Source organism: Haliotis cracherodii, unplaced genomic scaffold (genome assembly GCF_022045235.1).
Source record: "Haliotis cracherodii isolate W230 unplaced genomic scaffold, xgHalCrac1.p SCAF_3, whole genome shotgun sequence".
Taxonomy (NCBI): Eukaryota; Metazoa; Mollusca; class Gastropoda; order Lepetellida; family Haliotidae; genus Haliotis; species Haliotis cracherodii.
In genome coordinates, this window is record NW_027266286.1 from 9,704,070 (window position 1) to 9,728,739 (window position 24,670).

Genomic DNA, 24,670 nt, shown 5'->3' on the forward strand with positions numbered 1-24,670 from the left:
AAACATGCTTCATTTCTGTATTGTATCATAGTCGGGGATTTCAAGCACTGTTGATCAGTTTGTTCACCTTTGCAGTACAGAGCGTTAACAATATGGACATCCTTTGGAGGACAATAGCAATACATTTTGCAGCATTGTTAGGCTTAAGCTTAAAAAAATACAAGAATAGGTTCTCAAACAATGACTTTTGAAAATATAGTGCTGGTGGGTGGTGGTGTTTTTATTTCGCTTGTTAAAACTAGTATGTAAACAAAATAAACCTGGGAAAAGGCCTCCCAACATAAACAAGCATACAAACTCCTATTGACCATAACACAAGATGTGCATTAAAGCAGTGCGATTGTAAGGTAACTGCATGCTAGGCTATATTGGACTACAATGTTTTCAAGTTTCAGGATATTTTTTTTAATGGAGAAAACAAACATGCAGCAGACTTTACGATGATGCAGGCGTGCCTGAGAACCAAGAATAATTCTTTAGCCTTAAAACCATACCATCATGATCATGGGGAAGAACAAAAGACCCAAACAAAACATTTATATTGATTCAATAAAACTAACAATGGGTTGAGTCTGTTTCACATGTTCTTCAAACACAGTTTGTTTGAGAGGCCAGGGAGCTCAACTTCTATATTGATGGAAGCTTTTATTCCCGTCAATCAGACAACCTTCTCTGCCATACTTGCTTGGTTTGAGTAAACTGAGCAAACTGAGAGAGATGAGGTGTATCTTCAGGGTTACAATCATGTCATGTGAAGATCCGGGGTAGAATAGGTCTTCAGCAAGCCATGCTTGCCGTTACAGGTGACTATGCTTGTTGTAAAAGGCGACTAATGGGATCGGCTGGTCAGGCTCGCTGACTTGGTTAATACATGTCATCGATCCAGATTGTGTGGATTGATGCTCATGATATGAATCACTGGATTGTCTGATCCAGACTCGATTATTTACAGACTGCCGTTATATAGCTGGAATATTGCCGAGTGCAGCGTTAAACAACAAACAAATAAATCATGTGATCATGAGTGGTCATTGCTGGGTGGAGAATGATCATATGGACCTGGTATTCCAAGGTGCAATGTGGAGACTTGGTATTGAAGTATTCATGGAAATGGTTCAATGTAACATGTACCAGTAGCTGTGAATTCAGGATGGATATGGGTCCATATACATGGTATTTGAGGATGCAGGTTGGACAGTGGTATTTGATGATTCAGTATATGGGTATTTGAAGATGTAGGTAGTTTGATATATCCTGAGTATCAAACGGCATTCAGTTGATCAGAGCAAGGATGCAGGTTTGCCAGGATGGAAGCCCCCCGTGGCGTCACTCTTGGCACCAAAAGATTCAAATTTGTGGTCCAGTGGCACACCTGAGAATAAAATCATTCAAAGTTGTAAGTAAGTTCGGTCTAACGCCCCTTTAAACAGTATTTCAGTTACATCACAGCATGTCAGCTTAATGTGGGAGGAAAGCCCAAAGTGATGCAGGTCTCCGACGTTTACCACTTAGCTGAAACCTACATGGATAAATTCAGAATCCCGCTTTAAAAATCATGGAACTGAAAATGGCAGAGACAACTTAACGTACCCGCCAGGTACTCCAGACTGGGGACCGTGATGTCGCTGTACTGGCTGATGACGCTCCCCCACAACGTGTTCATCACCTTGTCTGAGGCCCCCTCTGGCCCGTGATACAGGAAGGGCCCCCATACATCCGAGATCAAGTACTCCATTTCCTCATGGGTCACCAGAGAACTGTGCTGGAAAAGTAAGCAAACTCCGTCAGTTGTTTCATCCTGTCTTATGTCAAAATGCTGCGAGCAGAGAAAATTGAAAACAGACACAAATAATTAACAAGTACTTCCCATGAGATCCAGAAAATTTGCCCCACCAGGATTCTGGGTTTGAATTGTCCCTATAATTCTCACAATCGATCTGGGCACATGCCAACATCAGGTTGGAAATTCCATGTATTACAGTGCCAAAGACACAGTTACAACTGGAATGCTGTCAAAATATGTTCCTTGTGCCTGGAGGGCACACTTTGGAATCATAGTTGTTAGCCAATATGGAAAACAAAGCCAGTGATGAATGTACTTCCACAAACGTAAACTGGAGCACCAGGTGGAACGTGAACCTAAAAACATACCTCATGGACAGCTGGACTCAAAAAACAACAAGAAAACAACATTACCACTATCCCCAGCCAGGGGGCACATGAGAATTTTTTTTGTTCATATAATAATGAACAAAAACTTTAAAAAAAGAGTCCTATAAAGCCTTAAAAAGAGCCAGACCCTTGGCTCGCCTTATATCATCAGAAAAAAATATTTAGCGTGAAATAAATACACATTAAGGACGACCCTTTTCTGGAAAAAATAACTCTCAGCTAACTTCAGTAGTTTCTGAGAAAACTTGTCCCCATTGCAGACACCATGCACTAAGTAAAATAACATGGATCAAGGGATGTAACTCTGTAATTATATAATTTACAAGACAAATTTTTCGAACTCAGTCTTCACAAGTGTTTCTTAGATAAGCTAACTTCAGTAGTTTCTGAGAAAACTTGTCCCCATTGCACACACTATGCACAAAGTAAAAATAACATGGATCAAGGGATGTAACTCTGTAAAAATAATTTACAGGACCAATTGAGAAAATTGGTCCCCATTTCATGCAGTATGCACTATGCAAGGGCCATAAGTTCCAAACTCATTTTAAATCATGACCAATTACATCAGCATGTAAAAGTTCCTTTCTTTGACTTGAATAGTTTTTCGAAAATTGTCCCCTTTGAGAAGCGAACGGACAGACGGACTAACTCCGTGGTGGGGGATAATAATCAGTATTCTGACACTGACATGACTCAGAGGGTTTTAGTAATTTTATTGAATGGGAAGAGCCAAGCCCGCTCACGGTGACAACACGACATTTGCCGACTTCAAAGATCTATCAAAATTATTGTTCAAGGTGGCACCCTTGAGTTCCTAACAAGGTCATTAAAATCAGATATTGGTTCTTGCTACTGCTAAACTATGACCTGAGGACATCCCATTACAGGTCATGTCAGAATGAGCTTCCATCCGATCAATCACAGCTTCTCAGAGCCACATCAGGAAAGTGACAGTCAGAATGTGTTTTCTAATCATGAACCTCGATAAGGCCAACAAGGGGGTATTCCGAACGACAGTTACAGGCTCATTCCATCGAAATCATCATCTATTTCTCGCTTGAACGGGATAAAAATTTGAACCGGAGAGATTTTCCATAGGCCATGGGAAGTACTACCATACAATCTCGGCCATCTATTACACATTCCAGAATTTCATTTGTTCAATTTTAAAGTTTTGAATCAATATTTTTCAACCGTAGTCTGAAGTAGGAAGTCGGCAGTTTGAAACTAGTGCTGTAAAGCTCGAGAAAACTACTTTCTGACTGGTTAAAGTTTACTTCTTTTTAGTAATTTTATTGGTTGGTCAAAGTTCGCGAAATGTCCTTCTGATGTGACCTGTAGAGGGATGTCCTCAGATCTTTGTTTCGTGGAAGTAAGCAGTAAGATCTGAGTTTAATGAGACGGATTCCCAAGGGCACATCTGAACATCATTACCAGTGGCCTGTGGCACACCTGAAAAACAACTAAACGTCTATCCCTGAATATACAGAAAAATACAGGATCTATATTCACCTCTATTCCTCGTCGCCGTTTCTTTTGTGACGGCTCATCCTCCTGTTGTACAGTCCCATCCTCACATGCATATCCTTCCGCGTCCATCTCCTCCAGCAGCAGTACCGTGTCCCAGTCCGCGTACATCTTAGACGGGAAACAATCGGCGCAGATGTTGTCTCCAAAATAAACAATCTGAAACAAAAAAAAATATTTAAAAAAATGCATGAAAGTCTTCAAAACAAATAAGATACATAAATGAGAGACTTAAATATTACTGTCAGATTGTATCTGTGAATGGTTACCATGGTTATGGAGTTGCACGTAGGCCCCAAAAAAGTGGCTGGCCTCTTGGTATGGCTTAAAATGATGTGATGTGACGATGCGGCTTCCTGCATGATTCACCAACACTGATCTGAACAGCACAATCCTCTATTCTGGAGGAAAATGTAGTTGTCTGCTTGTCACTTTGATTAATGAAAGTTCAGTAGAGTGATGAATAAACAACACTTTTTGACGAGGCCCAAAAGTCCTCACCCTCACTGCATCCTCTCATAGCACACACACAACCAGCACACACACAACCAGCACACACACAACACGCACATACACAACCAGCACATACACAACCAGCACATACACAACCAGCACATACACAACCAGCACATACACAACCAGCACACACACAACCAGCACGCACAACCAGCACATACACAACCAGCACGCACACAACCAGCACACACACAACACGCACACACACAACCAGCACACACACAACCAGCACACACACAACCAGCACACACACAACCAGCACACACACAACCAGCACATACACAACCAGCACGCACACAACCAGCACACACACAACACGCACACACACAACCAGCACACACACAACCAGCACACACACAACCAGCACACACACAACCAGCACACACACAACCAGCACACACACAACCAGCACACACACAACCAGCACATACACAACCAGCACACACACAACACGCACACACACAACCAGCACACACACAACCAGCACACACACAACCAGCACACACACAACCAGCACACACACAACCAGCACACACACAACCAGCACACACACAACCAGCACATACACAACCAGCACACACACAACCAGCACATACACAACACGCACATACACAACCAGCACGCACACAACCAGCACACACACAACACGCACACACACAACCAGCACACACACAACCAGCACACACACAACCAGCACACACACAACCAGCACACACACAACCAGCACACACACAACCAGCACACACACAACCAGCACATACACAACCAGCACGCACACAACCAGCACACACACAACCAGCACACACACAACCAGCACACACACAACCAGCACACACACAACCAGCACACACACAACCAGCACATACACAACCAGCACACACACAACCAGCACATACACAACACGCACATACACAACCAGCACACACACAACCAGCACACACACAACCAGCACACACACAACCAGCACATACACAACACGCACATACACAACCAGCACACACACAACCAGCACATACACAACCAGCACGCACACAACCAGCACACACACAACCAGCACACACACAACCAGCACACACACAACCAGCACACACACAACCAGCACACACACAACCAGCACATACACAACCAGCACATACACAACCAGCACACACACAACCAGCACATACACAACACGCACATACACAACCAGCACACACACAACCAGCACACACACAACCAGCACACACACAACCAGCACATACACAACCAGCACACACAACCAGCACACACACAACCAGCACACACACAACCAGCACACACACAACCAGCACACACACAACCAGCACATACACAACCAGCACACACACAACACGCACATACACAACCAGCACACACACAACCAGCACACACACAACCAGCACACACACAACCAGCACACACACAACCAGCACATACACAACCAGCACATACACAACCAGCACATACACAACACGCACATACACAACCAGCACACACACAACCAGCACACACACAACCAGCACACACACAACCAGCACACACACAACCAGCACATACACAACCAGCACACACACAACCAGCACACACACAACCAGCACGCACACAACCAGCACATACACAACCAGCACATACACAACCAGCACACACACAACCAGCACGCACACAACCAGCACATACACAACCAGCACACACACAACCAGCACACACACAACCAGCACACACACAACCAGCACACACACAACCAGCACATACACAACCAGCACACACACAACACGCACATACACAACCAGCACACACACAACCAGCACATACACAACCAGCACGCACACAACCAGCACATACACAACCAGCACACACACACAGCACACACACAACCAGCACATACACAACCAGCACGCACACACAGCACACACACAACCAGCACATACACAACCAGCACACACACAACCAGCACACACACAACCAGCACATACACACAACCAGCACATACACAACCAGCACACACAGCACACACACAACCAGCACACACACAACCAGCACACACACAACACGCACACACACAACCAGCACGCACACAACCAGCACATACACAACCAGCACGCACACAACCAGCACGCACACAACCAGCACATACACAACCAGCACATACACACAACCAGCACACACACAACCAGCACACACACAACCAGCACACACACAACCAGCACATACACAACCAGCACACACAGCACACACACAACCAGCACATACACAACCAGCACATACACAACCAGCACACACACAACCAGCACACACACAACCAGCACACACACAACCAGCACATACACAACCAGCACATACACAACCAGCACATACACAACCAGCACACACACAACCAGCACATACACAACCAGCACACACAGCACACACACAACCAGCACATACACAACCAGCACATACACAACCAGCACACACACAACCAGCACACACACAACCAGCACACACACAACCAGCACATACACAACCAGCACACACACAACCAGCACACACACAACCAGCACACACACAACCAGCACATACACAACCAGCACACACAGCACACACACAACCAGCACATACACAACCAGCACATACACAACCAGCACACACACAACCAGCACACACACAACCAGCACATACACAACCAGCACATACACAACCAGCACACACAGCACACACACAACCAGCACACACACAACCAGCACACACACAACCAGCACACACACAACCAGCACACACACAACCAGCACACACACAACCAGCACGCACACAACCAGCACGCACACAACCAGCACGCACACAACCAGCACGCACACAACCAGCACGCACACAACCAGCACGCACACAACCAGCACATACACAACCAGCACATACACAACCAGCACGCACACAACCAGCACACACACAACCAGCACACACACAACCAGCACACACACAGCCAGCACACACACAACCAGCACACACACAACCAGCACACACACAACCAGCACACACACAACCAGCACACACACAACCAGCACACACACAACCAGCACGCACACAACCAGCACGCACACAACCAGCACGCACACAACCAGCACGCACACAACCAGCACACACACAACCAGCACACACACACAACACGCACACACACAACCAGCACACACACAACACGCACACACACAACCAGCACACACACAACCAGCACACACACACAACCAGCACACACACACAACCAGCACACACACAACCAGCACGCACACAACCAGCACGCACACAACCAGCACGCACACAACCAGCACGCACACAACCAGCACGCACACAACCAGCACGCACACAACCAGCACGCACACAACCAGCACATACACAACCAGCACATACACAACCAGCACACACAGCACACACACAGCCAGCACACACACAACCAGCACACACACAACCAGCACACACACAACCAGCACACACACAACCAGCACACACACAACCAGCACACACACAACCAGCACGCACACAACCAGCACGCACACAACCAGCACGCACACAACCAGCACGCACACAACCAGCACGCACACAACCAGCACGCACACAACCAGCACACACACAACCAGCACACACACACAACACGCACACACACAACCAGCACACACACAACACGCACACACACAACCAGCACACACACAACCAGCACACACACACAACCAGCACACACACACAACCAGCACACACACAACCAGCACGCACACAACCAGCACGCACACAACCAGCACGCACACAACCAGCACGCACACAACCAGCACGCACACAACCAGCACGCACACAACCAGCACACACACAACCAGCACATACACAACCAGCACATACACAACCAGCACGCACACAACCAGCACACACACAACCAGCACACACACAACCAGCACACACACAGCCAGCACACACACAACCAGCACACACACAACCAGCACACACACAACCAGCACACACACAACACGCACACACACAACCAGCACACACACAACCAGCACGCACACAACCAGCACGCACACAACCAGCACACACACAACCAGCACATATACAACCAGCACGCACACAACCAGCACGCACACAACCAGCACGCACACAACCAGCACACACACAACCAGCACATACACAACCAGCACGCACACAACCAGCACACACACAACCAGCACACACACAACCAGCACACACACAACCAGCACATACACAACACGCACATGACACAATTAAACTTGAATATTTAAGGAGTCAAATATAATCATCAAACCCCAATCATAAAACACCACCTCAAACATATTGTCAAGTAACGGCTTCAAGTTATATATGTAGTTTCATGCGATATTAAATATTACAATCCTACATAGCTATGGAAATTTATTGCTGAAAACACTGAAAAAAATGCCAACCAAAATTGAGCGCAACAAATTTCATAAATATTGTCCATATTTTACGCTATATGTATACACACACCTCAGTTCATTACACAGCAGACAGGAAATAAAATAGTAATACAGCTTGATAACAAATCTCAATGCACTCGCTATGTGAACGCATTACTTATCATGAGACATGCATGCACTGGTCCAGTATGTAAAACAGACAGTCCAAGGGAGGTAACTCTCCTTACATCGAGGTCTGGCACATTGAACAGTCTTGCAATATGGTTCAAATGAGTCCCTACTCCCTATCTAAAACAGTACAAGCTTTAGAAAATTATACGCATGCAACCTTACATGATAAAGCAGTGCCTTGAGAAGTATACATCTGGCAGAAAGTTAAACATCACCGGAAAATCTTAATCACTGTCGCGAGACTGCAAATCCAACTGGCAAAATAATTTTGGTAAAGACACAAACAGCTATGCATTACTAAGATGTGCATGTTTGCTAGTGCTTCTGACGTGCAAAGCATGTGCACAATGCACTTGCAACATGCCACTCGCGACTTGTTAAAAACACAACTTGTCAAAAACAGGAGCTGCAGTTCTAATCATTATTCAACATCTGACAGTAGATGCATAAATGTCCTACAAAGGTGTTGGTCGTCAACAAGGGTCATTCTCAGCAATGACGTACCACCCACAGCTATCCAGGGCACCCTAGACAGTTGTGGCTGTTCCATATTTAAGGCACTTGCCAATTTTCTCAATAATACACAATGAAATGCCCATTAATATTATAAATACCACTTCCTAAAATGTTGACATTCTGATTATCGATCTTTTTAGCGATTTTTTGTCGACAAAGAATTGCTCTTTCAGGAAATGATACATATTATGGTAGTGCTTCCATTTTTCCAAGTATTTTATTAACAGCAAACCTTTGGATTCTCTTTTCCAGTCAGAGTGGCTATAAACTTTGTCAGCTCTCTTTCGTTGCCACGGTAATAGAAACCACCTTTCACCAGATTCGTTGTTGGTTCCTTTACACTGTGTTTTTCTGTAAAATATCAAACATATATTTATTTATAGAGTAAAAATATCATTAAACATATCCTGACTCATACTGATTGCTAATCTCTATTTGGGAAAGGTAGTGGAAAGTTTCTGAACTGTGAACAGTGAGAGCATTAAAACAGCTCACCCGAACACACCCCTGGCCTTCGCATGTACACCGGAAACACATGACCAAGCCAGTGTACTCGTCACTCTCATTTTCACCCCCACTGGTTGGGGAAAATTTCCTGTGCTTTTGAAATCCAAGCCATCCTATAAAATTTTATATAATAGATATATGGTCTCTTATGAAACGATCAAATCATGCGTACACTGAAGTTTTGTCTTTACTCAAACATATACAAGTCTTTATTTACTATTCTTATTTCCACATCTTCTCCAGAATGCTGGGGAAGGTCGGGTAGCCTAGTGGTTAAAGCGTTCGCTCATCACGCAGAAGACCCGGGTTCGATTCCCGACATGGATACAAGACAATGTTACACTTAATTTGGATACTTAGGTTCCGAAATTTGACATAACCAGGTTTGACACGAAGTTCGACTGTACAGCATTTCTTACCTATTCGTTGAAAAGCATGCCTGTCAGTGAAGAAAGATGGTTTTCTTGCATAAAATATGTTGATGTCAAAATACGATTCCCAGTCATCGCTGCAACACAGTAGACAGGAACATGAGTAAAAATAAAACAATGTGCAGTGTTGGTTGACAACATTACCCATATAATGAACAATCCAAATTTTTAACCTGGAAGCTGAAAGTCAAGGTTTTGCTAGCAGGCAAGCTATTATGTGTTAAATGTATTTCATTTAAAACATGAAACCTACTGCAACTGTATTCTAAAATTGCAAAGAAAGGGAAACTTGACTTGTTCATGTCCACTGAGTGATAACGTTTAACCAATTACATTTTCAGTTGACATACCTTGGTGTAGCTACAGGTAAATATTTGGGGAGGTAGGGGTATGATAATTTCAACAGTATCTTTCATTGGGCACTTTCAAGGACATCGCAAAGGAGGTTTTACCCTAGAATAGTCTCCAGTAGAAAACAGTTCGTACCCTAGAATAGTTTCCCATAGTCAGCAGTTCTTACCCTAGAATAGTTTCCGGTGGCCAGCAGTTCTTACCCTAGAATAGTTTCCAGTAGTCATCAGTTCGTACCCTAGAATAGTCTCCAGTAGTCAGCAGTTCTTACCCTAGAATAGTTTCCAGTAGATGGCAGTTCTTACCCTAGAATAGTTTCCAGTAGTCATCAGTTCTTACCCTAGAATAGTCTCCAGTAGATAGCAGTTCGTACCCTAGAATAGTCTCCAGTAGTCAGCAGTTCTTACCCTAGAATAGTTTCCAGTAGATAGCAGTTCGTACCCTAGAATAGTTTCCAATAGTCAGCAGTTCTTACCCTAGAATAGTTTCCCATAGTCAGCAGTTCTTACCCTAGAAAAGTCTCCAGTAGATAGCAGTCCTTACCCTAGAATAGTTTCCAGTAGATAGCAGTTCTTACCCTAGAATAGTTTCCAGTAGATAGCAGTTCTTACCCTAGAATAGTTTCCAGTAGCCAGCAGTTCGTACCCTAGATTAGTCTCCAATTGATATCAGTTCGTACCCTAGAATAGTTTCCAGTAGAAAGCAGTTCGTACCCTAGAATAGTTTCCAGTAGAAAGCAGCTCTAACCCTTGAATAGTTTCAAGTAGAAAGCAAGTCTTACCCTAGAATGGTTTCCAGTAGAAAGCAAGTCTTACCCTAGAATAGTTTCCAGTAGAAAGCAGTTCTTACCCTAGAATAGTTTCCAGTAGCCAGCCGTTTGTACCCTAGAAAAGTTTCCAGTAGATATCAGTTTGTACCCTAGGATAGTTTCCAGTAGTCAGCAGTTCGCACCCTAGAATAGTCTCCAGTAGATAGCAGTTCGTACCCTAGAATAATTTACGGTACCCAGCAGTTTGTACCCTAGAATAGTTTCCAGTAGCCAGCTGTTCGTACCCTAGAATAGTTTCCAGTACAAAGCAAGTTTTACCCTAGAATAGTTTCCAGTAGCCAGCAGTTCGTACCCTAGATTAGTCTCCAATTGATATCAGTTCGTACCCTAGAATAGTTTCCAGTAGAAAGCAGTTCGTACCCTAGAATAGTTTCCAGTAGAAAGCACGTCTAACCCTTGAATAGTTTCAAGTAGAAAGCAAGTCTTACCCTAGAATGGTTTCCAGTAGAAAGCAAGTCTTACCCTAGAATAGTTTCGAGTAGAAAGCAGTTCTTACCCTAGAATAGTTTCCAGTAGAAAGCAAGTCTTACCCTAGAATAGTTTCCAGTAGAAAGCATGTCTAACCCTTGAATAGTTTCAAGTAGAAAGCAAGTCTTACCCTAGAATGGTTTCCAGTAGAAAGCAAGTCTTACCCTAGAATAGTTTCGAGTAGAAAGCAGTTCTTACCCTAGAATAGTTTCCATTAGAAAGCAAGTCTTACCCTAGAATAGTTTCCAGTAGAAAGCAAGTCTTACCCTAGAATAGTCTCCAGTAGACAGGAGCCGAAGTCGGAGAAGGAGCTTGTGAGGAGGAAGACACAACGTCCGTCCTGTTTCAGAGACCGCAGCCACTTCTTTATGTCATCGCTACATTTCTCAACATACTTGTTCGGATTTTTCTTTAGAGTTGGGAAAAATCCCCCCGTTTCCACTGGAGAATTGATGAAATGGAGAAATAAGAAATTATGCATTTAAGGCCACAATAACTTAATCGTATTTTTGATTTTCATCTAAGTCTTTCTAGGTTATCAGGGACCAACGATTTAATATTCACGGGAAATAATTACTTGGGTTTTCTTTACCCCATTACAATGCAAGTCATCCAGTATGTCCAGTCAGAAAAGTATTTTGTTTAGTAAAACCTGATGACAACTTCTTTTCTCCAGCATTTTCAGGAACAAATCATGGTTTTTATGAAATTCCAAGGCTCCCTGAGAAAAGTGAATGCTGATCCAATTTAGTTCTTGAACTTCCTGCCAGTATGGTTATGCAATTCAATAAATAGGAAAATTGAGACTGGCCTCAGTTATATATATAAGTCATTCACAACTCATTCATTTCAAATATGAAAACCAAAAAATAATGTGGGTAAATATGGATCAGGTGTTATCTCCCTTTGACAACAAGACGCTACAACCACAAGGTAAATACTGATCCCCACAAGCTGTTTTCTTCATCATTAATAAGTGTGTACAGAATCTCCTTCCATGTATTTGTTGTGACCAAGATATAAAAAACTCACTTTGCCAGCTTACTCTTAAGGAAAGTATGATTGTTCACGTTCTTTGGGGCAAGTAAATGTTTCTGTGTTCCAATCCACACATTGCAACTGCAGGTTTTGAGACAATTACTAATGTATTATACATGGTAAAAGGGAAATACTCACATGCAAAGTTGTGATATGTATATATATGCACAAGGGAATCTAATACATCCCCCCAGATTAGTGTGTAGTCTATCCTCTTAGTGGATTTGGAGTCCTTTATCTGAAAGATAATAAATAATAGTGAGCTACAAATTTTAGAAGTGAGTGAGTTCAATCTCATTAAAATCAGATCTTAGTTCTCGCTATTGCAAAACAACGATCTAAAAACATCCCATTAAGGGTCACTCAGAACGACCTTACATCCAACCAATCAGAGCTTCGCTTACCAGATCATGAAAGTGACAGCCGGAATGTATTTTCTAATCATGCAAGCTCGAAATATTTAACAGAGGGTATTCCGAACGACAGTTACGGGTTATATGATCATATCCATACAATCTAGGCCATCTATAAGAAATTACAGAATGTTCTTCTTATCAGTTTTATTTTTTTAAATTGAGAATACGTCAAAATTTGTTTTTAAGCGTCGTCACCAGTTTGAAACGAGTGTTGTAAAGCTTGAGAAAGCTGCCTTCTGATTGGCTACTGTCGATTTCTTGTCAGTCATTTCAATGGTTGGTCAAAATTCGCAAAAGGTCCTGACGTGACCCGTAATGGGATATCCTCAGATCTTTGTTTAGTGGTAGCGAAAACTAAGATCTGATTTTAATGAGATTGGAGAGAGTTATGCTTTGAACAGTATTCCAGTTATATCGTGGCTTGTCAGCTTAATGTTTGAGGAAAGCCCCAAGAGATGCAAGTCACAGACGTTAACCACTTTGGTGAAACCCAGGAGCACGGGTATGGTGCTGACAAACTTAGAAATACAAGCAGGGCGAACTAGGATTCAAAACCATGATCATTGGTTTGCACAGGGCCATTGGTTTGCACTGGGCCACCTGTACCCCTAGTATTAGTAGTTTTTCAGAATGTGGCAGTCAGAATGGGACAGTCAGAATGTGGCAGTCAGAATGTGGCAGTCAGAATGGGAAAGTCAGAATGTGGGAGTCAGAATGGGAAAGTCAGAATGGGACAGTCAGAATGGGACAGTCAGAGTGGGACAGTCAGAATGTTGCAGTCAGAATGGGACAGTCAGAATGTTGCAGTCAGAATGGGACAGTCAGAATGGGACAGTCAGAATGGGTTTTCTGATCATGCAACCTCACAAAGGTTCAACACGGGGTATTCTGATTGACAGTTTAGTACGGACTGTACAACTGATTCCCTCAAAACAATGGTCCATATATCTCTTCAGTGGGATAAACATTTGAGAAGAGACAGCCATACAAGTGCTGCCATACAATCTTGGCCATTTATTAGACATTCAAGAATGTTCTTTTGTTCAGTTTTCAAAGTTGGAATTGAGAACCTTGTAAAAAACATTTCCAAGCGTAAAAATGGAAGTCACCAGGTTGAAACCAGTGCTGAATTGGTTGAGAAAGCTGAATCCTGATTGGCTAATGTTGACTTCTTGTTAGTCATTTCATTGGTCATAAACATTTGCAAACGTTGTTCTTACGCGACCTGTAATGGGATGCTATCAGATCTTTGTTCAGCAAGAACTAAGACTTGATGTTAATGAGATTGATTCCACTGCATTCATAAATAACTCAATTAACCAACAAAATGAGTGATGGAGGAAGTGGTTTTACACAAATTTCGTGCATTTCAAGCATTTCAAGCATCTCATAGCATGTGAAAGAGCATGGTTTTACGCCACTTTTAGCAATATTTCAACAATATCACGGCAGGGGACACCATAAATGGGCTTCAAACATTGTACCCATGTGGGGAATCAAACATGGGTTTTCGGCATGGCAAGTGAACGCGAGGAAGCAAGAAGTGATGCAAGTCTTAGATTTTTGCAAGTTTGGCAGAATCCACGAGCACCACCAGTATGATGCTGGCACACCAATGATTATATTCAGCGTGAATCTCGGATTGAAAGCCACTGTTATAGGAATAGCCATTCTGGATTCTTTTTGTTAAGGAGGCCTAAGTTTGAGGTCATTTCGAGGAATATTTACTTGCTCCACACACATAGCTCCTACTGTTGGAAGATATATATACTATAGCCAAGTGTATGTGAGTCATATAATAACATTATATAGAAACTTAATCTCATTAAAATAAAATCTAAGTTCTCGCTGCCGCTAAACAAAGATCTGAGGACATTCCATTAGGGGTCACGTCAGAGCGACTTTTGCGAACTTTGACCTGACCACTGAAACGACTAACAAGAAGTCAACATCAGCCAGTCATTCCATTTCAGACTACGCTTGACATATATGTTGACGTATGTTGACACAGTTCTCAATTAAAAAACTGAATGAACGAACATTCCAGAATGTCTAATATATGGTTGTGATTGTATGGCAGTGCTCCCCACGTACTGTGCGTCCTTTCCTCCGTTCACATGTTTATCCCAGGGGAGCGAGAGATAGACGATAATTTTGACGGAATACCACGTGTTAACGTTTTCGACGTTGCATGATTATAAAACGCATTCCGACTGTCACTTTCATGATCTGGTAAGCGACGCTTTTATTTGTCGGATGAAAGGTCGTTCTGGAGTGACCCATAATGGGATGTCCTCAGATCTTTGTTTAGCGATAGTGAGAACTAAGATCTGATTTTAATGAGATTGTATAGAAACTAGGTTTGGGAGTCCAAATTTACTACCTGGGTACCTGAACCCCTATTACCCAAACCTCAACGACTCATCTACATTTTACACTGGTGATACGATCCGGCGACTAATGGGATCAGGTGGTCAGACTCGCTGACTTGGTTGATGCATGTCATCAGTCCCAATTGCGTGTATCAATGCTCATGATGTCAAACACTGGATTGTCTGGTCCAAACTTGATTATTTACAGACCACCATCATATAGCTGGAATATTGCTAGGTGTGGCGTTCAACAACAAACAAACAAACAAACACTGGTGACAATAAAAATATCAAACATAAACACAGCCATTGGTTATATCCACAGATTACGGTCAGACTTGATCAGTGATTATCATGATAAGATACGACTCAAAACAAGATAAAGAACACCTGATTTTTTTCATATGACAAATGCTGTCACTATATATCTGTCATGGCCAGATTAACTATAGCTACATGAAGAATTGGTGTTCTATATTTTCTTCAGAGTAGTATATGTTACAAACTTTTCACAAACTAAACCAGGTGAAGTTAAAGGAACACAAAATTATGGTCTTACCTTTTTCTCCTCAATGTCAATAATTCTCGCCATGGCAACAAGGCCTGGAGTATCAAAGTAGTTCTCAAAGAAACGGAAAGTTGCTGAAAATACAACAGAAACCCAAATGACTTTGAGCCAAAACTTCCTGTCCCTTCCACCACTGAAGTTAAAGAATAATAATTCTATGCTCAAGTCTGCTAAACTTTTCATCTAAATGGGAGTATGTGTGACAGTCTCATGCAAATTACCAGCCTCGGTGTTGACATTGATAGTAGTGCCTTGTGTGTAACTGAGACATTGACTCTGTTTAATACACATATTCAATAGCAACTTGATCGATATACAAGATGAAGTGAGTGAGTGAGTGAATGAGAGAGGGAGAGAGAGTGAGTGAGGCTTTACGCTGCTTTTACCAATATTCCAGCAATGTTAGGTGGTGGACACTAGAAATGGGCTTCACACATTGTACATATTAGGAATCCAACCTAGGCCTTCAGCATGATGACTGAACACTTCAACCACTAGGCTAATCATCAGCCCTCAGAAAATAGGAGCTAGCAGACAAGCAAGGTGCTATTTGAACGACTTGAATCAAACTTGCTCCTGAGACTGGTGTCCTTCAACTGGCAGCAGGATTGTAAAGAAAACTTTCCAATTGTTTTTTGGACATTGTATTTAGTGAGCTTTGGTTTATTCCTGTTTATTTATATCTCCAAAGTTTCCAAAACTTATAAAATGCCTCAGTTATGTCACAGTTAGACACTGATTTTCAGTATATTTGACAGTTCTTTTGATAATGATAGCAATATCCCTTCAGTTTATCTAGATTCCCAATGATTAATTCTGACTCGATCGCCGAATAACTAGGGCGACGCCACGTTTGTTTATAAACACTGAAAGTAGTCCCAACTTGACCTTTGATATTTGCATCTCTATCCGCATATGACCCCAATGGATATTGTTTTTATCCGTTGGCTTTATCCTGCCGAGGAACCTACCCATCATATGGTAAAACGTTTTACGTTGATTGAATTAAGTCAAATAAGATGCCACGTAAGCAACAAACATAATACTAACATGAAGTTGTGATTGCATGAACAAGGATCATGTCAAGGTGAGGTGAGGTGAAATTGGGTTTAACATCATGTCCAAGATTATTGCACTTATATAGCGACGTGCATGTACGTGTGTGTGTGTTTGTGTGGCTGCTTGTACTAGTACGGACTGATGCCGATTTATAGTGCTAGCTCACTGAGATACCATGCCGCTGTTTAACATAAATACCCCACTCAGACACAGAATACTGACTCCGAGCCAACCAGTCCTTGTTTTAGCCCCTTAATACAGAGCGCCAGACAGGGTAACAACAAGTACCATCTTTTAACGTCTTTTGGTATGACCGGTCGAGGATCGAACCCCGGACCTTCCGCTCTCCGGGCGGACGCTCTACCACTAGACCACAGGAGGCGGTGATCATGTCAAGTCTCACAAATGTTCAAGTGAGTGGGGGGCACGGGTGACGTCCCTGGGACACGCCAGAAACCTATGATTGTGGGTTCGAATCCCGGTTTGCCCCGATTATGTTTCTAGGTTTGTCAGCACCATACCCGTGCTCGTGGGTTTCACCGGAGTGGTAAACGTCTGAGACCTGCATCACTTCGGGCTTTCCTCCCACATTAAGCTGACACGACACGATATAACTGGAATACTGTTAAAAGCAGCGTTAAACCCAACTCACTCACTCACTCAAGTCAGTGAGCCTGTTTCAATGGCATGAGCTTCATGTGGAAGGAAACACCGAAGGGATGCAGGATGTAGATGTCCCTTTGGTGAAACTCACAAGCAGGAAGATAGTCAGACCCTGGATCATAACCCGTGCAATATGTGGATCCTGGTACTCTAAAGGGACATAACTATGTAAGGCATGTGGACTCCAATGATTTATGATTTTTATAACAACAATCAACCCACTGTTAGAGTTTTTAACTGTTTTCTTGACAGTTTCTGCATGTTTCCAAATCTGATCCTCTCCATAGGCTGCCTGTACCTCGGCCGTCTCCAGAGCCCTTGTTCCATGAGTGGCTCTGAAACAATACGCTTCCATTACAACACTCAATCAGATAACCAAAATAAGACTCTCCTGACTCCACAGGAACATCGAACAAACGGGAACATCAGACTTTTATGACAAGGTTTTAATGTTGATACAATAAAGTGAAGAAATGGTCTGCAGCAATCTGATTGGTTGGAAAATGTTGCTAAATAGGCCTACAAAAACAACGGGGGATATAGAAACATGCTCCATCCATCACGCTTTGTTTTGCATAACTCATTCATCATTCAATATTTCTTCTTGAAACCTTGTGCTCTCAACTTGTGCCTTTTGCTATTCAGGAATTATTTTAAATTTAGATATTTTTTGGTGTCAACTTTGGTTCAAATGAGTGTGAAGACTTAGAGATGATCTGTCACAAGTGAATGAATATCAACAAGTCTGGAGTGTTGCCACTTTCCAAACGATATCCCGCGGGACAAATAATCTGTAATTCAGGGTTGTGAGGAGGTTGTTCTATGTTTTCTGATAAAATGAAGTGGGTCTCCCAATCACAAGTGGAGATATCAGCCCAGACAATAATTGCAGGAACACAATCATCTGGCTGACTGCTTTCTACTCAGACCTGGCGACCCTTCACAATAACAGTTTCCGCCACATCTGTGGATTATCAAGGTGATGATAATGCAAACTAGAACATTTACAAACACTCTAAAACCATAACGTTTCAAGACAGAAAGTAGGTGAATTTCACTGAAGCAAAAATAACTTATCAATGAATTACACTCTGGAAGTCGTCCGTCAAAATCTGACCTCAGGTCATCACCATGGAGTAGCCATTCATGACCTGGGATTTCATCCTACACATGTTTGATTCCAGTTATTTCAAATGGGTTTCCTACCCACACATGTGTAAGAAAAGCTGAATCCACACATTTGTTTTACAACAACTACCTTAGGATCTTGCCATCATCTGCAATCTTGAGAATATGTCCCTTCTCCATGTCCAGGAAGAGGCCCTTACAGCTGAAACAGAGAGAGGAGAACATGAGATGAACATAAGGAGGGAATGATAAGGTGGCCACGAGGAGATGAGCACAAAGAGTGGATGATAAGGGGGTCATGAGGAGATGAACAAAAGGAGGGAATGAGGAGATGAACATAAGGAGGGGATCATAAGGAGGGAATGGTAAGGCCATGAGGAGATGAGCATAAGGAGGGGATGAGGAGACCATGAGATGAACATAAGGAGGGAATGAGGAGACCATGAGGAGATGAACATAAGGCGGCCACAAGGAGATGAGCATAAGGAGTGGACGATAAGAGGGTCATGAGGAGATGAGCATAAGGAGGGGATGAGGAGACCATGAGATGAACATAAGGAGGCAATGAGGAGATGAACATAAAGGTGGGGTTATAACGGGGTCATGAGGAGATGAACATAAGGAGGGAATGAGGAGACCATGAGATGAACATAAGGAGGCAATGAGGAGATGAACATAAAGGGGGGGTTATAACGGGGTCATGAGGAGATGAACATAAGGAGGGATGATAAGAACATGAGAACATAAGAGATAACATGGAGAACTTATAAGAAATATAATTTTTTGTTGTTGTTTAATGCCGCACTCAACAACAGCTATATGAAGGTGGTCTGTATATAATCAAGTCTGAGCATCAATCCACTCAATTGGGATAGGATGAGAAGCATCAACCAAGTCAGCGAGCCTGACCACCCGATCCCGTTAGTCGCCTCTTGCGACAAGCATAGTTGCCTCTTATGGCAAGCATGGGTTGCTGAGGACCTATTCTAGCCAGGATCTTCACGAGTCAGAAGAGATATAAGGAGTGAAGGAGAACCTGTGGAGCTAAGGAGATGACCATAGTAGACCAGAAAGCTCTGACGACAAGACAGAAGAGTCGGATACTAGGGGCCTATTCAGCTCTCAGTCCTCATCATGTTCACGGGCAGAAACCATGGTTACCTTGGTAAAACAGTATCATATTTCTTTCATTTCTTAGCATGCTTTGAATACCATTTCCGATAAAAAGAGTCAGTGACAATTTATCACAGCATTGGCAAAATATTTGCCACTTAGTAATTTTCTGACAAAGAGGCTACATGAGAAACAGGCACTACACTGCCCATGTCCACCATCTTCCCGAGCCAAGGGTGATAACTGACTATATCAGTCCAGTTTCCAGAAGGCTGGAATTCTGGAGTTACATTTTGGCTGGACTAACATGTCTATGCATACTCTTATCAATTTCGTAACAAAATAGACACCTGGGTCGTAAACAACGCGGATTTCAACGTGCAGATTCGGTCGGACTGCAGGATTTGCAATGCATGTGCACAGCCAACTGGGCATCAACAGATATTTTGCAAATCTTTTCAGGTTTATAATCAAGGTGCTCAATTCATTTGATGTACTTTGCAGGGTAACACCCGTTTTATTACAAAACAGACATTGATTATCAATCAGATTGTCTTGACTGGGCGCTGCCATTTTGTTTGAAGCAAATGAAAGTGATATGAGGGATGAAATCTGATTGGTCAGTAGGAGGGACATAGAAGGGACATAACTCTGAATAGCAACTGGTGCTGCTTGGGCTGAGCCTGGAAATTTTCAGCCTTGTTCAGTAAGGGGGTGGAGACTGGACTTTTATAGTCAGTTAACACCCTTGTCTTGGGAAGATGTATGTCCACTAGAACACAGGATGCTGTGACATACTGAGGGGTGACTTTGATACTCACATAAACTCCTTGTACTTGAACAGGTCAGACTTGATGGAGGCATCGTAGCCTTTCTTATCCACCAAGAAATCTGTTATACACGTGTATGTCAGCTGGAAAAGGATACAAAACTTGTTTAGATGCATTGGGCTGACAAAAGGTACATATTTCTCAACAAGTGAGGATGGCCAGTAGGAGATGGCGGTAGGAATTTTATATTGAAAACAAAAGTGACGCAGCAGGAACATTTTTTATGTTTTTCTCACCACATATACCATTAAACACCACTTGGCACACACTCAACCCAGACGTTTAATACCATGTCAGTTGTCAAGCACCTTATTCTATACACAACAGAGAACTGCTTCATATAAACTGGAAAATTTGAAAAATATCTTTAAAAATCCATTTTATTGACACACAGAATTTAAAAGTGATCCGCCAATGCCCAATAAACAATTCTTTTCTTAGCCGTAAGTAATTTATACCAGTGTTGATTATATTCAAACCTGGGCCATCTATCAATCAACAGATAACAGCAAAATATGTTGGAATATTATTTTGGTGAAAAAAACAGTTGAAAGATTCTACATTTCGTGGTTATACTGACAGCCTGAAATGTTTATATACGACAGATATATTTTTCCAGAATTTAATTGCCCATAATAAAGGGTGCATATAACACACGAGTGCGTATTATACGGGAATAAATAAGTCTTGTGTACATTGATCAATCGGAAGGGGTTGTAATTAGGATTGTTCACTAGCCAATATGTTAGCAAACATCTTTGTGGGTGCTTATTAGAGCGGGGCGCTAATTACATTGAATACGGTATGTAACATGTCTCTGAGGACCAAGGAAATGAATCGTGTCAACGGTTTTTTAGCATATACATGCAATCAATTTAGAAAACAAAACAAAATCTGCCAATAGAAATCTGAGAAACAGAAAATCGGACAAACTTTAAAAGTGACATTTTTGTTACTTGACCAGCGTGTATTCTTTCACTTCCAAAAGCGGTTTCATAGTTTTCAAGAATATTCTTTCTTAAATTTGATATTAAGTCTTTGAATGGCATTTAGAAGTGATACACATAAGGAAGAGAATTTATGGATGTCAACTTCTTATTATGAAGTTCACCTGATTAAGGAATAAGGAGTAAGCCTATGCTCCGAAACGTTGTGTTTCCTCATCATGCTCATAATAAAGGAGTTGACATCTATAAATTATCTTCCTTAAAGTTGATATTGTATATAATCATCTTTATATGTATAATACAGAATTTTTATGACCCTAAATATTTTTGGTTACTTTTGTTTAGATTTTTTAAGATTTTCAAACACGAAACTACTTTTTTAGTCACAAATACAAGCGGTGGTGAACCGTCCCGTGTGTTAGGAAGGGAGAATTTACGTTTCAAGGTTTTACATTTGTAATGAAATAATTTAATTTTCCTGTAGACAACTACACAAAAAGTATATAATGAATAGGATATTCCATGTGTCGAGTGAAATATCATGTTTTCTCTCACCTCGTGACAGGGTAAAAGGAGATACGCCAATCGTGAAAATATCTCTTTTCACCCCGTCACTTGATGTGAGAAACATATTTCACTCGACACATGAAATATCCTCCCTCTCTCTCGCTCAAAATATGAAAACAGAAAATCTGACAAACTTTAAAAAGACACTCAAAGCCTTTGACAAGATCAATCATGGTCTAAGCTCATTTGAGCAGTTGTTAATTGGAAAATGTGCTTTACAAATTATTTATTTAATTTAATACACACACACACACACACACACATTATTGACAATGATTCTACAACCTGATTCATAAAAAATAGGCTTGGTATTACATGTAACCAAACAAGGTATCACTTTTTCTTTAGCATGTTTAGTACTAGAAGAGTATGTACGCTATATTATCTTTATCACATAGAATAAACGTTTATAACGAACATGCTTATAACGAACTGACCGATATAACAAACTTATTTTTTAGTCCCGACCATTTGTTGTATAAATGCTGTATACATGCTTATAACGAACTACAGTCATTACGAACTAAAATTTGTGGTACCTTCGAGTTCGTTATAATCATAGTTTACTGCAGATACACACATAAATCTAGACATTACATAGATCTAGTGTAAACCACCCCAAACTGATCATTATATTTATATTATCATTGTGAAATATTCATAATTGTTCTCAAACTTAGTAAAATAAATACAATATATTGGTCACAATTAATATTATAGCAGTCACGCGTTAAAATAGCAAATCCATGATAACCGGCTGATTGTTAGATAACTCATCAAAGCATCACCAGCTAATCAATTGCAAAGCATCACAAGCAGATCACACATCTCGGTTCTCACATTAAACACTTCCACTAGTTTATACTTGGCCAGGGTGTGGTCCAGATCGAAACCGTAGGCATCGTAATCCGCCAGACAAATAGTACTTGGATGGCCCGAGCTCATGGTGCGTCTCTGTGCTGCCAGCGTCAATATCCGTGCTGCGCTGTGCACGTGTTTTGTATTGTTGTTGATCTGACCTTGTCGCTGACGTGTCGTCACTGATTCATTTGTCCCAAAGGAAAGGCAACAGGTTTTTTTTATCCTACATCTGGATAGACATCGTATAATAAACATTCAAGATTCGCCTTGTTACTGGAACATTTATTTTGTTATTCGAAGTTATATTATACAACAGAACTTCGATCAATATTTGGAAGACAAGATCGTTTTTACCGCAATGTAAGGGAGATAAGTACGCTCTATATAGATGGAGTTAGCCTCTAAAAACATCGACGGCGTTTCCTTTCATTCATTACGTGTGGCTTAAACCGTCAATGTAGTTACATTATCTAAGATAACATTTTATGCCATTGGTATGTTATTTGAAATTTCAAAAGAGGTTTTACAATTTAGATACAAAAAGAAAAATGATGCTTTGGAGAAGGGTAAATTTACGTGGATTGTCACCGCTTCATGCATTGGCCGCCAAATTCATTTGACCATGCTTAAAACAATTGACAATATATAAATGCCGATATCATTTTGCAAGTAAAGAAATCTATATAAACACAAACATACTGTTCCTAAACTTAAGTGCTGTAATATATAGATAATAAATTTTATTGAACTAGAAATACTACAATGCCTAACAGTATAACTTATGAAAATGTTAATTTATTTATAAGAATATCATTCAAATCAAGTATCAGTATCTTCAAATATCTTTTAGGCATGGGGCTACGTTAGTGTCTCACCTTGGTCTGTGACTGTCTGTGAAGGATACATCACGCACGAAGCTTTTCAAAGACATTCATTTTTAAAATTAAACTCCTTGTAAAGTCTTATTTCTCAACGCCACAAATGTGGCGTGAGGTGAAATGGGATTTAGCGTCGTGTCCAAGATTATTGCACTTATGTAGCGACGTGCATGCACGTGTATGTGTGTGGCTGCTTGTGCTATTCCGGACTGATGCCGATTTTATAGTGCTAGCTCACTGAGATACTATGCCGCAGTTTAACATGAATACCCCACTCAGACACAGTATACTGACTCCGAGCCGACCAGACCTTGTTTTAGCCCCTTAATG

At 41.8% G+C, this 24,670-nt stretch overlaps 1 protein-coding gene across 1 annotated transcript; it reads right to left on the reverse strand.

Moving 5' to 3' along the window:
• Positions 1-1,212: 1,212 nt before the first annotated feature.
• LOC139474981 (5'-nucleotidase domain-containing protein 1-like) lies at positions 1,213-23,796 on the reverse strand. Its single transcript, XM_071258185.1, has 12 exons — positions 23,442-23,796; positions 21,079-21,170; positions 19,275-19,346; positions 18,239-18,351; positions 16,286-16,368; positions 13,077-13,176; positions 12,167-12,341; positions 10,241-10,329; positions 9,547-9,665; positions 3,688-3,861; positions 1,591-1,762; positions 1,213-1,372 (listed from the first exon to the last, which is right to left on the reverse strand). The coding sequence occupies exons 1-12, from the start codon at positions 23,715-23,717 to the stop codon at positions 1,281-1,283; spliced, it is 1,557 nt and encodes a 518-aa protein (XP_071114286.1). The 5' UTR covers positions 23,718-23,796; the 3' UTR covers positions 1,213-1,280.
• Between the last annotated feature and the right edge of the window lie 874 nt (positions 23,797-24,670).